The 21,501-nt window shown below is 42.3% G+C and overlaps 1 protein-coding gene across 1 annotated transcript in view; it reads right to left on the bottom strand.

Annotated features, from left to right (window-relative positions):
* Positions 1-852: 852 nt before the first annotated feature.
* The window catches only part of DCP1B (decapping mRNA 1B), a 58,596-nt gene continuing 37,947 nt past the window's right edge, over positions 853-21,501 (bottom strand). The window contains exons 5-9 of the mRNA XM_017863223.1: positions 19,747-19,882; positions 10,553-10,681; positions 7,566-8,429; positions 3,831-4,079; positions 853-1,083 (exon numbers count right to left, since the gene is read on the bottom strand). Coding sequence (XP_017718712.1) covers positions 1,003-1,083; positions 3,831-4,079; positions 7,566-8,429; positions 10,553-10,681; positions 19,747-19,882 — 1,459 coding nt within the window. The 3' untranslated portion in view covers positions 853-1,002. The remainder of the gene's footprint in view (positions 1,084-3,830; positions 4,080-7,565; positions 8,430-10,552; positions 10,682-19,746; positions 19,883-21,501) is intronic.

Raw genomic sequence — 21,501 nt, 5'->3', positions numbered from 1 at the left:
CATTAGGGAAATGCAAATCAAAACCACAATGAGATATCATCTCACACCAGTTAGAATGGTGATCACTAAAAAGTCAGGAAACAACAGATCCTGGAGAGGATGTGGAGAAATAGGAATGCTTTTACACTGTTGGTGGAAGTGTAAATTAGTTCAACCATTGTGGAAGACAGTGTGGTGATTCCTCATGGATCTAGAACCAGAAATACCATTTGACCCAGCAATCCCATTACTGGGTATATACCCAAAAGATTGTAACTAATTATTACCCATTACTGGATATATACCCAAAGGATTATAACTCTACCTATTACAGGGTATATACACAAAGGATTGTAACTCTACTATAATTAAAGGATTATCATTCTACTATAAAGACACATGCACATGTATGTTTACTGCAGCACTATTCACAATAGCAAAGACTTGGAACCAACCCAAATGTCCATCAATGACAGACTGGATAAAGAAAATGTGGCACATATACACCACGGAATACTATGCAGCCATAAAAAAGAATGAGTTCATGTCTTTTGCAGGGACATGGATGAAGCTGGAAACCATCATTCTCAGCAAACTAACACAGGAACAGAAAACCAAACACCACATGTTCTCACTCACAAGTGGCAGCTGAACAATGAGAACACATGGACACAGGGAGGGGAATGTCACGTACTGGGACCTGTCGCGGAGTGGGGGACTAGGGGAGGAATAGCATTAGGAGAAATACCTAATGTAGATGATGGGTTGATGGGTGCAGTAAACCACCAAGGCACGTGTATACCTATGTAACAAACCTGCATGTTCTGTGCATGTATCGCAGAAATTAAAGTATAATAATAAAAAACACTTGACTATAAAAAAAATCTGAAACATTTTACTTCATATTATACATACTTTTTTTAAAAAAGGCAGAAACATTGAAGGAAACAACACTCAACATGAAAGAACCTTGTGCCAGAGTTCTAGAAGGACCTTGAAAATCAGTTTTAAACGGACTTGCTGTCACATAGTCTTTTTCATGGCTGCTTGAGTCATGCTGAAGAGATAGGCTTCATAGATTATATTTAAGAAGTTGTCATCGTTCTGGAAAACAAATCGAAAGACCCAAGAGAATGTAACTTGGTTGGCAGACACCAAAGCTTCCTCTGTCTTAGAGCTGAACTGGCATTTGGAGGCTGAGACACTCATCTCTCCCTGTCTGATCTAACAGCTGGTGGTTTTTAATTGCACGTGTGAATGTTCAGTGGGGCTGAAGGCAAGGCTGGACAGAGCTGATGGTTTTCCACGGTCGGTACGCACAGTAGCAAGAGCTCATTACATGCAGCACAGATGGGCAGCCCAGCCACATGGCAGCATGGAGCAAGGTTTACTCAAGCACAGCCTGAGTCTGCGGCATGAAAAGACATGGCGTTAGGAGGACGTGATCCAAGTCAGTGGTCTCAAAGTTTGGTTCAGAGATTGCTGTGGCGTGTTTTTGGTTTCTTGTTTTTGGGGTTTTTCAGACTGGAGCTCACTCTGTCACCCAAGCTAAAGTGCAGTGGTCCCATCATAGCTCACTGCAGCCTCCACCTCATGGGTTCAAGCGATCCTCCCACCTCAGCCTCGGGAGTAGCTAGGGCTACAGTTGCATGCTACCGTGACTGGCTTTTCTTTCTTTTGTTAAGACGGGATCTCACTATGTTGCTCAGGGTGGTCTTGAACTCCTGGGCTCAAGTGATCCTCCCACTTTGGCCCCCCAAGTGTTAGGATTACAGGCATGAGCCACTGTGGTTCTTAAAGGGCCTCCAAGTCACCTACAATGTGTCTACTTTGTTTTGGGCATGACTTAGGATTGTACTTGCAATATGCTTCATCAATACTTCATCAAAGCCAATATAAGTCTTCCCATAAGTTATGGAAAGTTTCTGGCCTTTGCAAGTGGGCAGGAGTAAGACTGGTAATCTCTGGGCTCTTTTGCCTGGCTAAGAAGTGAGAATCTTGGTCTAATCAGTGGTTTTCCTCATTTTTTAATTCTAGAGACTTCTCCCTCCCACCCAAATTCTTTACAGTGTTAGTAATTCACCCACACTTCCCATCCCCCTTCCTTCTCTCTTGGCACCCCATATAGAGTTAGCATCATTCTCATGTAATGAAGAGAGTGATGTTAAAAGTTCCTATGCATGAGATTGTGTCCTAACAAGAGGCCGAGACTAAAAACAGGCTGCTTGAGTGACTGGGAATACGAGGTGTGGTACATGGGAAGACGTACAATGCATGCAGAGAGTGGAGGGAAGGGGAATGTAATTTCTAACCTGCCATGTTCAGCAACTACTCTGGAGTAACAGAGTCTCAAGACGATGTGAATGGAACCAGCCAGAAAACATATGAATCTTTTAAAATTCAAACTTAAGAAATTGGCTCAAGGTAAAGAGGTTCACAGATGTCCTATCTAATTCCTCAGGAACTTACCATGAATAGCTTTGAAAGGTGGCAAGTATTTTTATCCTGATACTTACTTATGAATTAGTAAGGCTCAGTCATTTGCCGTATTTATCTCTGATTGTTATTATGCTTCTGCTGATTTCTAGCCCCATTCCTTTCATTCTCCCTCAAACATGTTTCCTTCTTTTGTAGTCTCACTACGTTGCTCAGGCTGGTCTCAAACTCCTGGCCTCAAGCAATGCTCCCACCTTGGCTTCCCAAAGTGCGGGGATTATAGGCATGAGCAGCCACTGCGCCTGGCCAACATGTGACCTTTTAAAAAATGTTGCACTGATCGAGACCATTGTCTTTTTGAGTAGGATAAGACAACCACAGAAGGGGCTGGCCTGCGCTCTCAAGCACATCTGATGCTTAAGCAAAGTACCACGAAAGTTTTCTTAAAGACTATCTACCAAAAAGACACTTAAATATGTTAACTGGGGTGTCTGAAGTCTGTCTGGCTACAAATGTTCCCCTTTTCAAGGACTACCATTGATTTTTTGGGTGTGCTTTGCTAGGGCACCTGTGCTGAATGTTCTCCCGAGGCTGGTCCCTGGTAACATTCAAGGCCCACGGGAGAGTACGTGGGAAGTGGCACTCGGGGGCCAGGCCAGGGGGCATCCCAGCTCTGCTTATAGTTCTGTGCCTCAGGCCAGTTGCTCAGCCTCAGTTTCCTTGTCTGTAGAATGGGAAAAATAACAGGGTTGTTGTGTAAAGGAGTGAATGAGTTAATAGGTATGTAGCACTCAAAATAGGGCCCGGCACCAGCTCTGTGGAGTGCTAGCTATTACAGCACTCATTAGTATTTCATAATTTCATAGATAAGTGAGGCAAGCGGCTCACAAGGAGTCCTGTCACTCCATCCCGTCCTAATGAGCAGGTTTCAAAAATGACTTGTAAAACACACCTGTAGCAGCCATGGCCATTACTTGCTTCCCTCCCTGTTTTCCACTTGCTCAGTGGCCTGTTCCCCACTCAGCAGACAGCCCCTTGCCCAGGACTGCTCCTACCTCTACTTGCCAGTGGTGAGTTTTCTGTCTGGGCCTCCAGTAGCACCCAGGGTCCTCGCAGGGACTGCTTAATTCCCAGTGTATGTTTCCTTCTCTTCTGACAGGTGACAGCTTGGAGGCCTTAGAGTCCTTCAAATTACAAAATCCTTGAAAAGCTGAGACACCCAAAGCCACACTTGGTATTATAAATAACACCTAGCTAACTGAGCACAGAAGCCGCTGGGGTCAGGATGAGGTGTTACACACACCTGCTAGTCTCACGGAAGCTAAGCAGGCCTTGGCTGAGTCTTTACCTCATAGTTGCAGCCAGGAGGCCAACAGGCGCAGTCAGGTGCAAAGGGAGAGGGCGTGCCCGCTTACCTGAATGAGGTACAGCAGTGCCTCCTGGAGCTGGAGCTTGGTGAGTGGGCTGCTGGTGATCACGGAGGGCTCCGGGCCCTGTATGGGCAGGAGGAGGCTGGTGGCGGCAGCAGGTGGCTCCTGGCCTCCCACAGGCAAGGGGCCGCTCTCCCTTTCCTTTGGTGGGACAGAAGTGGGTTGTGCGAACACCATGGGGGACATGAGCAGAGAAGGAGCTGCTGTAGCAGGGACGCACCGAGGTGAGATGACCTGCTCACAGGAAATACACAGAGGGCGGGGCTCAGGAGCTGCTCAGGGCATCGCAGCAAATACACACAGAGGGCGGGGCTCAGGAGCAGCTCAGGGCATCGCAGCAAATACACACAGAGGGCGGGGCTCAGGAGCAGCTCACGGCATGACAACTTGCAGCGGCAAATACAGGTGGTCTAAGCTTCCCTGTCCACAGCTTCCCTAGCTGAGAAGTCTATGGGTAACTGATTCGTGTTCCACTCTCCGCGCACCTTCCTTGGCATCACTGAGCAGCTCTGGTATGGTGTGCTGTGGCGGCTGCTCCCACTGCATGTGAAGCTTGGCCTCTGGCTGACAGCTTAGTTTTCAGGCTACTAGTATTTGGCAAGTGCATTTAGGACTCCTGACCTTTTCCTTAGACCTGGCTGTCCATGACTCTGCCCTAAAAGTCTCACAACCTGTGTGACCTGCCACCCTTGTTAGGGGCCTACCCATTCCCCTCCTGACCTGGAGCACAGGAGGCACTGTGAGAGCAGCTCCCCTCCTCCTGCGGCCTCACTCACTTCTCATCGGGAGGGAGACTGATGTGTGGGTTCCACCCCTTCTGGGTCCTTCCCTGCACGATCTGCCTGTCTGCAGAGAGCCCGCGTCTTCAGCTTCTGCAGCTGATGTGTTTGGGGTGACCCAGGCTGCCTGTTGCTCAGCCCTGCCAGGGCCTGTCTGCTGAGTCTAACTCCCTTGGCAAACAGACCTGAAACCAAGTTTTCTAACAGCCCTTTCAGTTATGCAAGTGACATTTTGATCCTTACCTGACTGACTCCTACAGCTATCATTTGCTTCTAACTCGGAAGAAAAAGAATGTTATTTATCAGCCTCCGAACTCCCCAAAAGAACTCCTAAGAGGGAGGCACGGAGGCCAGCAAGCTAGAAGTTGCTGTAATTTTATCATCAATCCCTTAGCATCTCTTTGAGCAAAAGTTGGCCTAGAGGAAGGCAGGCTGTTTCTTTTAACTTGTCCCTACGTGACATTTCGAGGAGCGGTGCTGAGCAGTGATGCTCCCGGAGGAGGAGTCAGGCATTCTGAGCACAGCGTGGGCTGCTGCAGTGCTTGCCTTTCTCACTTGGCTCTTGATATTTGTGAGTACTGAAAAGTCAAAGGAGTTGTACATCAGAAATTTAAGTCAGACTATATTCACCCCATTCTTCTAATTCTAAATCATCAAAGAGAAAAAAGCAGACATTTTTAAAAGAGGGTCAATAACACTGAAATGAGGGGAGTGGGAGTTACAAATATTATTCCTATAGCAGTCAGTACTCAGATTTGGGATTTTTTTTTTTTTTTTTTTTGAGACGGAGTCTTGCTCTGTGGCCTAGGCTGGAGTGCAGTGGCCGGATCTCAGCTCACTGCAAGCTCCGCCTCCCAGGTTTACGCCATTCTCCCGCCTCAGCCTCCCGAGTAGCTGGGACTACAGGCGCCCGCCACCTCGCCCGGCTAGTTTTTTGTATTTTTTAGTAGAGACGGGGTTTCACCGTGTTAGCCAGGATGGTCTCGATCTCCTGACCTCGTGATCCACCCGTCTCGGCCTCCCAAAGTGCTGGGATTACAGGCTTGAGCCACCGCGCCCGGCCTGGGATGTTAATAAGTAATAAATGAGAACACTTTGACTCAGGGGCTCACAAAGACTTTTGGTACATGCCTAAGATCTTTGTTTTCAGAAAACTGAATTTTTTGTTTTGAGACAGGGTCTCACTCTATTGCCCAGGCTGGAATGCAGTGGTGTGAACATGGTTGACTGCAGCCTCAACCTCTTGGGCTCAAGCAATCTTCGCACTTCAGCCTCCCAAGTAGCTGGGACCACAGTGGCGTGCCACCACACCTGGCTAATTAAAATCAAAAAATTCTTGTAGAGACAGGGTCTCACTATGTTGCCCAGGCTGGTCTGAAACTCCTGGGTTCAAGTGATTCTCCCATCTTAACCTCCCAAAGTGCTAGGATTATAGGCATGAGTCACCATGCCCAGCCAGAAGTGAAAGATTTTTGAGAAACTGTTATAAATTACATAACAGGCCAGGTGCAGTGGCTCACGACTGTAATCCCAGCACTTTGGGAACCCGAGGTGGGTGGATCACCTGAGGTCAAGAGGTCAAGACCAGCCTGGCCAACATGGTGACACCCCATCTCTACTAAAAAAACATAAAAAATTAGCTGGGTGTGGTGGCAGGTGCCTGTAATCCCTGCGACTCAGGAGGCTGAGGCAGGAGAATCACTTGAACCCAGGAGGTGGAGGTTGCAGTGAGCCGAGATCGCACAATTGTGCTCCAGCCTGGCAACAAGAGTGAAACTCCGTTTCAAAAAACAAAAAAAAGGTACATAACAAAACATGACAAAGGGCCAGTGATTATATATGTGATACACAGGCAGAACTTTCCGATTTTTAAACCCAATGTACTTTCAATGAATGTGTTCCAATCCAAAGGGAAAACAATTCGGTGTCAGATCTCCAGATGTTACCTACAGGCAGATGTGGTTTCCTCACTGTCCCAAGTCAGTGATAGACATGGAGAAGCATCTTCCCCAAAGGACAGAATATTTCTAAAAACGGTCATATTCTCCCTCTCTGGCAGTTTGTGTGGGGGGTGGAGGTGGGTGGCATGCGTATCTCTCCTGATCTTCTGTAGGCTATACTGACGATACAGAGAAGGATAAAAACAGGCTGCACCTTTAAGGAGGAAATATGCTGTTTTTTGTTTATTTCAAGAATCTACAGCATGGGCTGTGGGTAGAGGTAAGGAGTCTATTTTCTTCATCATTATGGACCCACAGGTAGACAATGCCTGACACATAGTAAGTGCTCAAAAATATTTACTAAATAAGTGAATAAGCAATAATTTACTGTGGACTGAAAACCAAGAAGAGGTCAGATGCTTGGCATTCCAGATTGATTTCAAGGCAGATCATACTAAGTTCCTATAGTCAAAACTTAGGGTTTTCTCCCATGTCTGTGTTGGTCTTCAGACCTCCTAACATTATGAAGATTTAACTCTACAAGTAAATGCTCTCAAAAAGGTGGGGGGAAGTTCTCAGATTGTTAACCAAAGTGAAGATTCTCCTTCCAGGTAGAAAGTTCAGGCAATCAAGATGCATGGAGGTGGCTTCTGGCACCCCGCTCCAAACAGAAATGTACGTGACACGTTGGTCCCTAGAGCACAGAAGGGGACTCTAAATTTCACTGCATTATAGTAATACCTTTTTCTTTGTCTTTTTCTTTTCTTAACAGACAGGGTCTCGGTCTGTCACCCAGGCTGGAGTGCAGTGGCACGATCATGGCTCACTGTAACCTCCGCCTCTTGAGCTCAAGGGATTCTCCTACCTCAGCCTCCCGAGTAGCTGGGACTATAGGCGTGTGACACCAAGCCTGGCTAAGTTGGTTTTTTTTTTTTTTTTTAAGAGACAGGGTCTTGCTATGCTGCCCAGGCTGTTTTATTTTGCCCCTGGTACAGATTTACCTGGAAAAGAGGAGTCTGCTGTTCTGTGCTGGATGTCTTGTTGATCCAGGATTCCAAGGGTTTCCCTGTTCCAGAGCTCTGAGTGAGCACAGGAAACTTAGCGGCCAAGGCTGGCCGGTTAGAGGCATGCAGCTGCTGCTCCTGCTGCACAATCTGAAGCTTCTTCAGTAACTCTTGAGGGGAGATCACTCCAGAACTGCCAGTCTGATTACCAGAGATGGGGAGTGTTTGTCTTGGGAGTGTGGACTGTTCTCTTCCACTAGCCTGACGTCCTACTGTGTGAAGTGGAAGGGAGCCATTGAAATAGGCCTGTGGTGGCTGAGTCAAACCCTTTCCTGGAGCCGCAGGGGTGACAGAAGTGGGAGCTCTGCTGCGGTTCAGGGCAGCTGAGCTGGCAGGTGCTGGTGTACTAGGGTCACACTTGTTTGCTGTCCCTGGGATACTCTGAAGTTTCTCGAACAGGTTCTGAGTTCTCGAAGCATTTTGTACACCACGAGAAATCCCACTGTTGTGAGGAGACCCTGGCTGGACAGGTCCTGCAAAAACTTCTCCCAGAGAATGGGTACTGCCATTTCCACAAGGCCGGTTTTCAGGCAGCTCTGACAATGGGTGGAGGTCTGTGCTTCTGACCATGAGTTTCTGAATGGCTGGACAGAGCTGCTTCTCGATAGAGGGTGAGTGTCTTTTGGGTTCCTCATAGGACAGGGAGCGTACAACCCCCTGCCTAATTGGAAGCTTCTCTTGCTGCTGCTGCTGCTGCTGTTGGAGAGTCTGTGGAGCCTCCACAGTTTCCTGACATGTAGCTTTGTCCTGCTTCCTAAACAGAGCTGTCAAGGATAAGTGTTGGGGTTCAGGGTCTAAGGTCTGGAAAAAATAAAGATATCTGACATGAGTCTACAAACAATTTGGTTATATAAGGGAGCACTATGAAACATAACTTATCTGATGATTTATTCTATTTACAAAGGATTAGAGAGAATGAAAAAAACTTACAATAAACTTTAAAGACCCCTTTTAATGTCAAAATTTTCACAGCATGATCCCGTACACCCCAAAACAGTTGTTACATTTTACTATCTGTTGACTGATAAAAATAGGCATAAGGTCTTCAGGGGCCTGGGGTTTCACAGATTGGGAACCACCTTGGTAGGAAATTATATGCACTAAAAAAACTAACAATCTCTTTAATAGGAAGTCCATCTAAGCCTGCAGAGTAATATGAGAATACAAAAGCATATAAGAATTTCAGAATTTCTAGTAGTTGTTCACAGAATTATGGAAATCTAGGGCTGGAAAGAAACGGAAGACTTTTAATCTAAGTTGATCCTTTCAAATATATACTGGTAGGATTTCAAAAGTCCTTGGATACATAAAATCTACCTTGGCCCAGCCAGTTACAAAGCTACTTCCTTCCTGCTTTTTACTTATGTTGCTTTCTGCACTGTTGCACTGAGAAAACAGAAGGCCAGGCACAGTGGCTCATGCCTGTAATTCCTGCACTTTGGGAGGCCAAGGCAGGCAGACTGCTTGAGCTAAGGAGTTCAAGACCAGCCTGGGCAACATGGCGAAACCCCATCTCTACAAAAAATACAGAAATTGCCAGATGTGGCAGCACACGCCTGTAGTCCCAGTTACTTGGGAGGCTGAGGTGGGAGGATCGCTTGAGCCCAGGAGACAGAGGTTGCAGTGAGCTGAGATGGTGCCACTGCACTCCAGCCCGGGGAACAGGAATGAAACCCTATCTCAAAAAAAAGAAAAGAAAAGAAAAGAAAACACAAGCTTCATTTTAAAGTCAAAATATTCAGGTCTCGCTATCAAAATATAACAAAAACTTTCCATGGAAAACAAGCAATAAAAGAAAGCTAAAATTAGAAAGATTTCTTCTCTTTAAAAATTCAACATAAGATTTTCATTACTAGTCTTTATGTCTTTTGGCTCCATGTTCATTTTCAAAATTGATTTAAACTAATTCCTTTAAGAAAATCTTTTTAATTAGTCATAGTCGTGATAAAATGACATAGCAATATTATATTTACAATCGTTAATGGGACTTGCAGATTGACAATTTTTGTCACTGCTGTACTATTCTGAAATATATATATACATACATACACACACACACACACTCTAATACAAAAGTTGATGTCATATTTCTAATTTAGATTGCAAATACAGTGACAAGTCATCATGTCTGAAGAGGACTTTTACACCGCTCCTTTGGACTCTGAGCTCTCTGCGGCAGCTGCCCCATGCATTGCGCTAGCGCTGCACCTGGCACAAAGGAGGCGCTCAGAAGTGTTCAGTTCAATTTTGTTACCTTGCTTGTTGTTCTCTTAGGTGGCCTGGGGAAACCACCCACCCCAGAAGAACATGGACCCAATGTTTCTGTCATCTCTGACAATGTTATTAGTTTTCTAGGGTGTTTTTTTGTTTGTTTTTGTTTTCTGAGACACGGTCTTGCTTTCTTGCCCAGGGTAGAGTGCAGTGGCACATCTCACAGCTCACTGTAGCCTCAAACTCCTGAGCTCAAGTGATCCTCCCACCTCAGCCTCCAGAGTAGCTAGGACTACAGGTGCACGCCATCATGCCGGGCTAATTTTATTGTAGAGATGGAGTCTCATTATGTTGCCCAGGCTGCTCTCAAACTTCTGGCCTCAAGTGATCCTCTTGCCTCGGCCTCCCAAAGTGCTGGGATTACAGGCTTCAGCCACTGTGCGTTGTTTTTTAAAAAATACATTATCTTTTAAGGAGTTCGAGTTCACAAGAGATTAGCAAAGAATGTGGTATATGCCAAAAGTAAAAACTTTAACCCTCTTCTAGGAAGAGTAAGTTATTAATAATGAAAAAATCTGTATTTTGAAATCCCTCTTTCTTGGGTTTACCTGAAAGCATTCTTCAACACCAGGCCCTCGCCGACTATATTCTGGGTCAAAGTTCTTTAAGAATTCTAGAGACACACTGAATACGACAAGCAGAGGACTCCATACCTGGTTGGGCTGAGGTATACGCTGTTGCTGGTTTTCACTGGGTTTCACTGGAATTGGTTTGATGAGATTGGGATTGTCATAGATAGCAGAGGAACTGGTTATCTTTTTTGGCTCAGAACAGGTTTTACACTGAAACAGAAAAAAAAAAATCACCTCGTTTTGGCTTAGAAAAGATTTAGTCTTTTAAAAGACTACCCTTTTACTTTTATCTAATTTGTAGATGGCTGTATTTTGATAGATTTTCATGCACAAAACAAAATCTCTTAAATTTCTCTAAGAGCTATGTTTGAGTATAAATCAAGTTCAAATTTAATTTTTCTTAGTTGGACAATTCAGTGCTCTAAATAATACTAACACCACCAGCCTCCAGGACCAGGGGTTCTTAGACACCTATATAATTGAAAGGTTCTATGCTTAATATATCAACTATACATTTAAATATATGTAGTCTAATGCCTTTCAAGGATAAACAAATATAGAAACCATTCCTTAAATAATATGTCTGGACAATTTAAGCAGCTGACTTAAAACTGGAGAGTAACAAAACAACTAAACCTTTTTTGGTCTACAAACCAAAAAGCTGACTCAAACCACTGATTTAAAAGTTACTAACATCATCTTTATTTAATAAATGACTTCTTGCATAAACAGAATAATTCAAATCTGAGCGTTCTGAGCCACTTACTACAAATTAGAATTTTGTAGAGAAAGAGACAAGAGACAAATCTCATCACTTCCAACACTGACTCATTATCATATATTAATCTAACCAACCATGCAATTGCTAGCACAGTAGGATTCATCACAAAAAGAGCATGGCAATGATACTGGTGTCTAGTTTGCGAAAACACTAAAGAAAACAATATGGAATGCTGCTTTCTGTACGACAGACTCTCTGAAGCATCATTAGTTTCCACTGTACAGTCAAGGCCTCAGGCCCCAAAATATTCCACTGTACCTGACATGAAATGAGATATAAACACAGTCTTGTCCCTCAGGAACCCAACATTCCCAATGTATTTTACAGTTATCAATGTGTATTTTCTAATCCAGTGATCTACGGGTGTGACATCTATTACCACTATATGCACTGCGAGGTTAACCATACAAAACATTAATCATTTTCTTCTGGGCATTCTATCAATAATTTCTATATTCAGCACAAGTATTATGTGGGACGCGAAATCACCTTATAAGTCATAAAGCGTTATTTCCAGTTCTTCTTAGGTGAATGATGGCATGGGCTGCACGGACCAACTGGCCTGGCTTTCCCAACTCATGGAAAACCAAGATAAGACAAGAATACAGGCTGAGATATAATCCCTTACACAATTCTGGCATGAAAAGCCTTGCTATTTAAAAGAACGTGAATGCTTACTTTCTTTGAATGACCCTTTCTGTATTTCTTTTTTTTCTATGCTCAGAAACACTGAATTTCCGGCAAAGAAAAGCAGATTTTTCCCAGCTTCCCTATGCCATATCCATATGGGCTAAGAGGCTGCTTTGTCTGTTAATATGCATAACCCTGATAGCTTTTCCTAGTTAAAATGTGTCTCCAGAAGCTGTTTTGTGTGTCACTACAACTGTCTACCCACAAAGCCTTGTTTATGTAACAATTGCTCCCTCTTATCAGAGTGCTCAGAATTAATCATCCACCTCAGCAGTTTGTAGCTCATTTTCCAGTTGTTTAGTTTTCTATGCTTTTCCCGACCCAAATATCTTTAAAATCCTGGGGAAAACAGTTTCTGAAAAGTATACAATGGATTCTTCACAGAGAACCTAAGGCATTTCCTTTTTTTTTTTTTTTTTTTTTTTGAGAGGGAGTCTCGCTCTGACACCCAGGCTGGAGTGCAGTGGTGCGATCTCAGCTCACTGCAAGCTCCACCTCCTGGGTTCACGCCATTCTCCTGCCTTAGCCTCCCGAGTAGCTGGGACTATAGGCGCCCGCCACCACACCCGGCTAATTTTTTGTATTTGTAGTAGAGACGGGGTTTCACCGTGTTAGCCAGGATGGTCTCGATCTCCTGACCTCGTGATCTGCCCATCTCGGCCTCCCAAAGTGCTGGGATTACAGGCGTGAGCCACCACGCCTGGCAAGGCATTTCTTTAAAACCTCAAAAACTTCCTCTGTTGGATGCTGAGGTTAAAACACAATAAAACCTCAAAAAGTATGTCATATAATCCAGTTTTAATCACACACAAATACATACATACATAAACATATGTATTTATGCCAAGAGAGACGTCTGAAACAAAATACAATAAAAGTGTACAATACAAAATACAATAAAAGTTTCTACCTTTGGGTTATAGGATTATTGGTGATTTTCTTTTTATATTCTGTTGAATTTTATCATTCAACAAAAAAATTTCTGTAATTTCATAAATAACTCACAGCTATATCCAGAAAAGGGCCATTAATTATTGTCTTAAACCACAAAACACAAATAGTCCACTTCTGAATACTCCAAGCCTAACTATGCAGTCTGTAGATCATTTCTGGTCCTGACTCTTGTTCTTACTAAAATTTGGTTATTTTATTGTTCACTTGCATCTCAACTAGAAATTGAATAGGGCGGATATAAAAAGAGATTAAATGCAAATTAATATCTTTGCTACTTTAAAGCAGATTCACAGAAAGTTTTTTTCTCAAAAGAGAATGCACAAAATTTCGGCCAAAATAAGTTTTCAAATTATTTTATTAACCTCCTGTAAACTAGACAGACTTCACTTTACCAGTATCATATATACTGACAGCTCGACATTTTTCCTACTTCCGCTTCTTGGGATGTTCACAACTTTAAGAATTCTAGAGAGACTTAAACATAAGGCCTGAAACTATAAACCTACTGGGAGAAAACAGGAGAAAAGCTTCCTAACATCGGTCTGGGCAATGATTTTTTTGATGTGACCCTAAGGATAGGCAACAAAAGCAAAAGAGACAAATGAGATTACATCCAACCAAAAGGCTTTTGCACAGCAAAGGAAACAACAGAGTGAAGAGATGACCTACGGAGTGAAGGAAAATACCTGCACACCATACATACGATAAGAGATTAATGTCCAAAATATATAAGGAACTCAAACAACTCAACAGGAGGAAAAGAAAACAAATGTTCTGATCAAAAAATAGACAAAGGGCCTGAGTGGACACTTTTCAAAAGAAGACATACATGTGGCCAACAGGTATATGAAAATGCTCGACATCACTAATCATCAGGGAAATGCAAATTAAAACCACAGCGAGAGATCACCTCAAACCTGGTAGAATGTCTACCATCCAAAAGGCAAAACGTAAGTGTTGGCAAGGATGTACAGAAGAGGAAATCCTTGAATACTGTTGATGGGAATATTAGTTGCATAGCCATTATGGAAAATAGTACGTTGGGTCAGGCGCAGTGGCTCACGCCTGTAATCCCAGCACTTTGGGAGGCCGAGGCGGGTGGATCACAAGGTCAGGAGATTGAGACCACGGTGAAACCTCGTCTCTACTAAAATACAAGAAAATTAGCCTGGCGAGGTGGCGGGCGCCTGTAGTCCCAGCTACTCAGGAGGCTGAGGCAGAAGAATGGCGGGAACCCGGGAGGCGGAGCTTGCAGTGAGCCGAGATTGCGCCACTGCCCTCCAGCCTGGGCGACAGAGCGAGACTCTGTCTCAAAAAAAAAAAAAAAAAAAAAAAAAATAGTATGTTGGCCCCTCAAAACATTAGAAATAGAACTACCACATGATCGAAGAATCCCATTTCTGGGTATACATCCCAGGAAAATGAAATCAGTATGTTGAAGAGATAGCTGCATTCCTGTGTTCACCACAACACTACAATAGCCAATAGATGGAATAAACCTAAGTGTCCATCAAGGAATGAATGGATAAAGAAAACGTGGTATATAAACACAATGGAATACTATTCAGCCTTAAAAAACAAGGAAATTCTGTCATTTGCAACAACATGGATGAACCTGGAGGACATTATATTAGGTGAAATAAACCAGGCACAGAAAGGCAAATATTGTATGATTTCACTCCCACGTGAAATCCAGAGAAGCTGCACCCATTGAAGCACAGTAGGCTGGTAGTTGCCGGAGGGTGGGGGTAAGAGGATTTTGGAGATGTTGGTCAAAGGATAGAAACTTTCAATCTGACAGGAGGAATAAGTTCAGGAGATTTATTGTACATCATGATTACTTTAGTTAGTACTAATATATTGTATACTGAAAGTTGCTAAAAAAGTAGATTTTAACTATTTTTGCCACACAAAAATGATAAATATGTGAGGTAAAACGTGTTAATTAGCTTGATTTAGGCATCCTATAATATACATGCATATCAAAATATCACATTGTATACCATAAATATATACAATTTTAATTTTTCATTAAAAATAATTTAAAAAATAAAACTTCAAAAAAAGTAAGTCTAGCACTGAAAAGCATCTCAGAAGTCTTTTAGTTTCATAGTGATCCAACACAAGCCAAATTATTTTATCACATCACCAATAGGTGACGACGGTTCAATCTCTTCTTGAACACTTGAAGCAATGGAGACTTACTTCCCAACAATAACTCTGAAGGAAGATTCTGTTTTCCTTCTCTCTCACCACCTCTGCATTTCACCCCTTTCTTCTATCTCAGAACCACTCTCCTCAGGGTCTCCACATTTTCTGAAATATCTGTGTGTGAGTGCAGAGACAACACGAATGTACGAAGGCGATGGAATGCTCCTTCCAAACATAAGGCACTGGCAGCTAGCGGGGCGCATGCACACCTAGTTAGGCAGGCCAAAAATAAGGGGATGGAAAAAGAACATCTGAAACAGGCCCTGAAAGATTGATCATATTTTGATGGTTGAAGAAGGGGAGGGAACAGTGTGAGAAAAAGCATGAAAGCACTCTCAGGAGGCAAAATGGGCATTCGGTTTGGCAGGAGCTTCAAATATTTGTACAGTGTAGTAGGGTTAGAAGAATAATCTGAGGCCATCTTAGGGAAGGCTTGAAGACTCCAAGGGTTCCTGTACTGCGCAGTGACAAACCAAGAAAAATGTAGACTAGGAAAGTAGCATAATCATGCAGGTGTCCTGGCACACTGTATCACAACATCTGGCTGTTAATGGAAGAAGAAATAATTTCCTCTATTATTTATCTCACAGTTGGAGCAATTGACATTATACATATAACAACATGTATTTGATTTTTACAGAAAAGCATCGTCTACACAGGAATCAAGTGTCTGCATGTCAACATTATAACAAATCTGTGAGGGCATAAAGATGAACAGCACATTGTTTTAACTTCAACCAGTTTACAGTGTACTGGGAGAAGCTGACTTAATGTAATAAATGAGGAAGAACAAAACACGTTTTAAATAGTAATAGACTGAGTTCACATGGAAGAGTCATTAATTTGACTAAAGAGATCTGGGAAAACTCCACGTAAAAAGTGTCATTTTTACTGAGCCTTAAAGGATATGTAAATTCTGAAGGGTAAATAAAATAAGGGGAAAAATATTCCAAGACATAGGCACAGTATAAAGTGATGGCCTAAATTAAATCTCCAGAACCGTATGTGAGTGTTCCTGAGCGAGAGAGAATGTGTGTGCCGTTCTTTTATGTGAGGCCAGAGGAGACACAGGGGAGTCTCAGGAAAACAAAGTTGATTATACTCACAGGCCCTGGAGACAAGAGGCACGCCACGCTGCACAGGGCCACACGTGGAAGCCTCCGGGTGTCAGCAGCAAGGGGAAGGCGTAGGCAAGGCAGGGCATGGGAAACAGGTTAAGACTGGCCAGTGTGAGAAGCTCCAGCAGGCTCTAAACTGTGTGAGTGGTCCCTAGTTGCTGGGTACCCGGCCCTGGGATCATTAAGGCAGAGGAATATTATACAGGCCAGAGAGAGGAGATATGTATCGCTCAAGATCGGTGAGTGTACATATTAAAGATTAATCTTTAGTGTGCATAATATAGTATAATTAATAAGTATCACTATTTAATTATTCAACTAGTTGCCAAGTCATCATAATATATTTTAATGACTTTTGAAGAATTAAAAAAACACAAAACGAGTATAGAAATAGTTGTTAGTGTCTGAAGCTGAGATTGAGGCATCTCTGTCCAGTCCACACAATAGGAGGAGAATTAAACTGTGGCTCATTCACATTCACGTTCCTTCCTTCATTCAACAGCCATTATTCAGAGCTCATTATGTGCTGAGTACTTTGAAGACAACAAGGGATATAAAGATAAATAAAGAACGTTCTTTGTACTCAAGAAGCTCACAGTCAAGGCAAAGCATGTTCAAGAAACTTGTCCAACTGCTCTTATGTGCCACTTCATTCAGGATTTTTCTGATTGCTTCCTCGTGGCATCATTTAATTTGTTTTTCTACCTGGTCTCCCCTCACTCCCTCACTCACTTTCACTTTCTGTAAACTAAAAAGTTAGAGCTCAAGGTTTAATGAGATTCAGGATCAACTCTTTGGGCAAGTATATTTCAAGATGGTGCTGTACATTTGATATCTTATCACATTAGAAGCCAGAGTGTCTGGTTATCTAACTTTTAATGATGATAATCAATGGGGTTCAGGTGGAGGCAGACTGACGCTTCCACTGTCAAGTTTCTATCAACCTTTCCCATAACATTAATATTACTGATGATCACTGCCTGAATCAATTATTTTAATTAGAGTGTCTTTAAGTTCTATGATTCCCTCCACATGTACTAGCTGGAATTCTTTGGTAGAGAAGAGCTCTCCCTCATTGACCAGGGCTGTTTGATTACTCTGAGATATAGTCCCTTTAGGGCAGGCAGGATAAAAGCTTAATTCATTCCCATTAATTACCAAGCTTCAGAGGAAGGGGTTGGTGCCTTAGCACCTTCAAAGGATGACTAATAATTATTCTGCTTGGTTTTATATGTTTGGTTTGCTTGCTCTCTTTCTCATTACCATGAACTGATGGATTTTTATACATTCAATGTGTTTTAATCCATTACAGTCATTCCTATTGATGTAAGAATTTGATGCTCTGATCAGTGTCCTTGAAGCTGATTACTGTGCCCGTTCACATGACCCTATTGGTTTTACTGTTCCAGACCTGGAATCAGAAATCCCTTTAAAGAGCCCTGACACCTTTTGGAAGGAAGTAGTATTTAGAAATAGCAATCTGGGTGATATGGAAGCTTTACTGCCACTGAGTTAGCCACTTTTATTTACTGCCAGTCCTTTCAGGGCAACAGTTAGAAACTCTGCTTTTTGTTTCTATACCTAAGAAGCAAAACATGAACTAATTCTGATATTTCCACTTAATCATATATAGTTTTAACTTATTAGATTTGATTTCTTTTTCCCCTTACACTAAGGTTTTGGTTCCAACCACGTTTATCTAATTTCATATTTGTTATACCCACAACAGTAGAAAAATTACAATGCCAACAGTAGAAAAATTACAATGCCAACATTACTATAAACAATAAAACCAATGAATGAAGTTTATAATTTCTTACAGTTCTTTTTGTCCTTAAAATATAACCCACTAAGACTGTTTAGTTCAAGCAGTGGGTTTGGAAGTCACTCTAATTTTTTTCTAAGTAATTATGTCATAATATGATATTCAGTTAGATACTTTTATTTCAGCTAGCTTCCAAATTCTTTTTTTTTTTAATTTTATTTTTTGCCCACTTTTCTAGTGTTAATCTTGTACTTCTTAATTTTTAGGAGCTCTTCATAAAATAACCTTCCTGTTATTCTGGTGTAAACAATTTTTTTCTCAGTTGTTTTTGTATCTTTCTATTTGCTTGTGTTGTATTTAAACCTTGTAAAATGTTATTTTATTTTTATGTAGTTTAATTAATTGCTTTTGGGTTTTAAGGCATAACTGAAAGATTTCTCTTTTCCTAGATTATAAAGAAATCCATACAGATTTTCTTCTGGTACTTGAATCATTATATTTTTACATTTAAATTTCTAATACATTTGGAATTTATCCTGGTGTATGTTGTAAGGTACAGACTCAATTTTGTATTTTTCCAAATGGCTACCACTTGCCCCAACACCATTTATTTAAAAATTCACTGAAATAGCTGACTTGAGATTATCATCTTTATCATATCCTAGATTTCATATACAACTGGATTTAATCCTTGACTTAGAATCTTAAATCGGTCCCATTGGTCTATTGGGCTGTTAGGTATCAAAACCATCAATAGCATACTGTTTGAAATGTTTAGGGCCGGGCGCGGTGGCTCAAGCCTGTAATCCCAGCACTTTGGGAGGCCGAGATGGGCAGATCACGAGGTCAGGAGATCGAGACCATCCTGGCTAACACAGTGAAACCCCGTCTCTACTAAAAAAAAATACAAAAAACTAGCCGGGCGAGGTGGCGGGCGCCTCTAGTCCCAGCTACTTGGGAGGCTGAGGCTGGAGAATGGCGTAAACCCGGGAGGCGGAACTTGCAGTGAGCTGAGATCGGCCACTGCACTCCAGCCCGGGTGACAGAGCGAGATTCCGTCTCAAAAAAAAAAAATAAAGAAAGAAATGTTTAGGCTTCAATGTTTTAAAATCAGGGAGAGTTCGCTCCATCCCTCCTCATTTCCCCCATCTCCAACCCCTACTAATATCGCTCTTCTTTGCCAGGATTTTCCCAGCTATTCTTTCTTGCATATTTCTTCCCATGAGCCTTACACTCAACTTGTCTGGATCAGAGAGTAAGGGAGAAGTGGGGAGGGGGGGTGAAAAGAAACCAGTGGTATTTATTTAGCGATCACCTTAAATTTAGAGATTTTTTTCTAAGAGCTTTATGTTGAACCTTCTTATCCAACAATAGGATGTATATTTCCATTTGTTCAAGTCTATTTTTATGCCTTTCAGGAGTTTTTAAACATTTTCTTTATATAGGTTTTGTCCATTTCTTGTGAATTTTATTGCAAACAATTTTATGTTCATTTGTTGCTACTGTAAATTGGGGTCCTGTAGTAAGTCTTCTGTTTGTATATATGAAGGCTACTGATTTCTCAGGCTATTTTTTAATCCACCTAAAGGCAAACAGTTTCCTTTAGCTTACTAAAGGCAAATAAAGATTTTTTATTTGTAATATAATTTTGTTTGGTGGAAGGAACAGCACCCACAGCACCTAGTGTTTCTAAACAAGAATATTCCCACTGCAGAATTGAAGTGTGTATGTATCACAAGGAAGGGCAAACACTCACCTTTGTGTATTCATCTTTGGCCTTGAGAAGCATTCGTAAAATATCTACTTCTTTGCCCTCTCCTGAATTGAGGATCATCGGGGAAATTCCTGCTCCAGTTCCCTGATGGGCTTTCAACTGTTCATACTGAGTTAGACTAGAAAAACAGAGGGGAAAGTCCAAACACGAAAAACCAATTCAACACAAACAGTGTTTAAAACCATCCCAGTTCTCACCTAGTTGTTTTCATCCTGTTACAACCATATTAGAAATAAGGCTGCTTAGGAATTTAAAGGAGAAAAATGAGAGTTGAGGTCCTGAATTCACTGACTACATAGATGAACCTAGGGTAGGGGTAAGCAAACCTGCAGGCCAAGTCCAGCCCACCACCTGTTTTTGTAAAGAAAGTCACAAACACAGTCAAGCTCAACACAGCCATGCTCCTTTGTTTACGTGTTGTTCATGGCTGCTTTCGCATTACAAGGGCAGAATTCTATAGTTGGAACAGAAATCCTATGGACTGCAAAGCCTAAAATACTCACTCTCTGGTCCCTTTGAGAAGAGTTTGCCAACTCCTCACATAGTGCATTCTAAAGGATGCTCTCATTAGTAGCTAAGGAAACCCAATTTAGAGTTCTGAAATACTGAGGAAAGTACTCCTGACTTTACAGACTGCCTTGAAGACAAGGCAAGGTTAATTCTGGCAACTCAAATCCTGTAGCTCTCTGGCAGTTTCAAATCATGGTAAAGATTCCATTCTAACTCGGAGAAGAAGGGCCATTTTAAAAACCATTTACAGCAATGAGGAGTTCTTCCGTTGCCTGGAAAACAATGCAGAAGAGACCAGATTGCTCCTACATGCTGCTAGGTGATGCCGAGGAAAATGTACTTTCCCGTCATGTGCTGTGACTTTCAGCTCACATTCTTATTATTGCCATGAAGTTTATGGTAACACAGATCTGAGTACTTACTGAGAGACATAATTCTAACTAGGGAGGGAGTCTGAATCCACACCAATCAGCTGCTTATTGCTAGTAAATAATCAATTTCCTGCCCGAGTTGTTAGGTAATTACTGCAGAATGCTGACAATTTTAACGTGGCCTCTTGGCTGAGCGACAGGGTACTTTTTAATCTGTATGAAATCCTACTATTACTATCCACTGCACAATTTACAGTAACACGAATGTTCTAGAACTAGTTGTTACAGTGGTAAATACCAGTTTGAATACACTTAATCACCATCTGCACCTTGAGCTAGTTACCTAAAGTTAGCTATCTCTAGCTAGCCTTTCAGGAATCGATCTCATTTCTTAAAAGGTGCTCCCTGTTTTTCATTTCTGTGAGGTCACTTTCTAGTCATTTCATTGCCCCAGGATTTAAAAGTGGGGACTGATTCTTTTGCACACAGAGCTACAGTGTCATGTGGCAGCAGCCATCCTATGTGCTTGGCTGAGTCCAGTCCCAGGCTGTGACACAGCATGTACAGGAAACTCATCTCACTCGGAGGCTCTTACCCATCCCCATAAATGGCAGGGAAATAACTGCCTCACACTGAGCAGCCCTGGGCTCTGAAATGGATCAGTCAACCAACTGCAGGGCAGAGGGCAAGCCCTCCTCTTCCAATGCAATCAGGGAGCCAAGGCGGGGAGTCAGACAGCAATTTTAGAGCTGCCCGGAATGCAGAATGGGACAAATCACAAGGTATCACGAGATTAAAAGAAAGAGACCAGTAACAAGGAAGAGAGAGACGGTCGGCTGGTCACGAAGCTAACAGT

Source organism: Rhinopithecus bieti, unplaced genomic scaffold, assembly GCF_001698545.2.
Source record: "Rhinopithecus bieti isolate Rb0 unplaced genomic scaffold, ASM169854v2 scaffold_2654, whole genome shotgun sequence".
Taxonomy (NCBI): Eukaryota; Metazoa; Chordata; class Mammalia; order Primates; family Cercopithecidae; genus Rhinopithecus; species Rhinopithecus bieti.
Note: the sequence above shows the minus strand (reverse complement) of the source record. Positions and strands in the feature narration are given on the sequence as shown.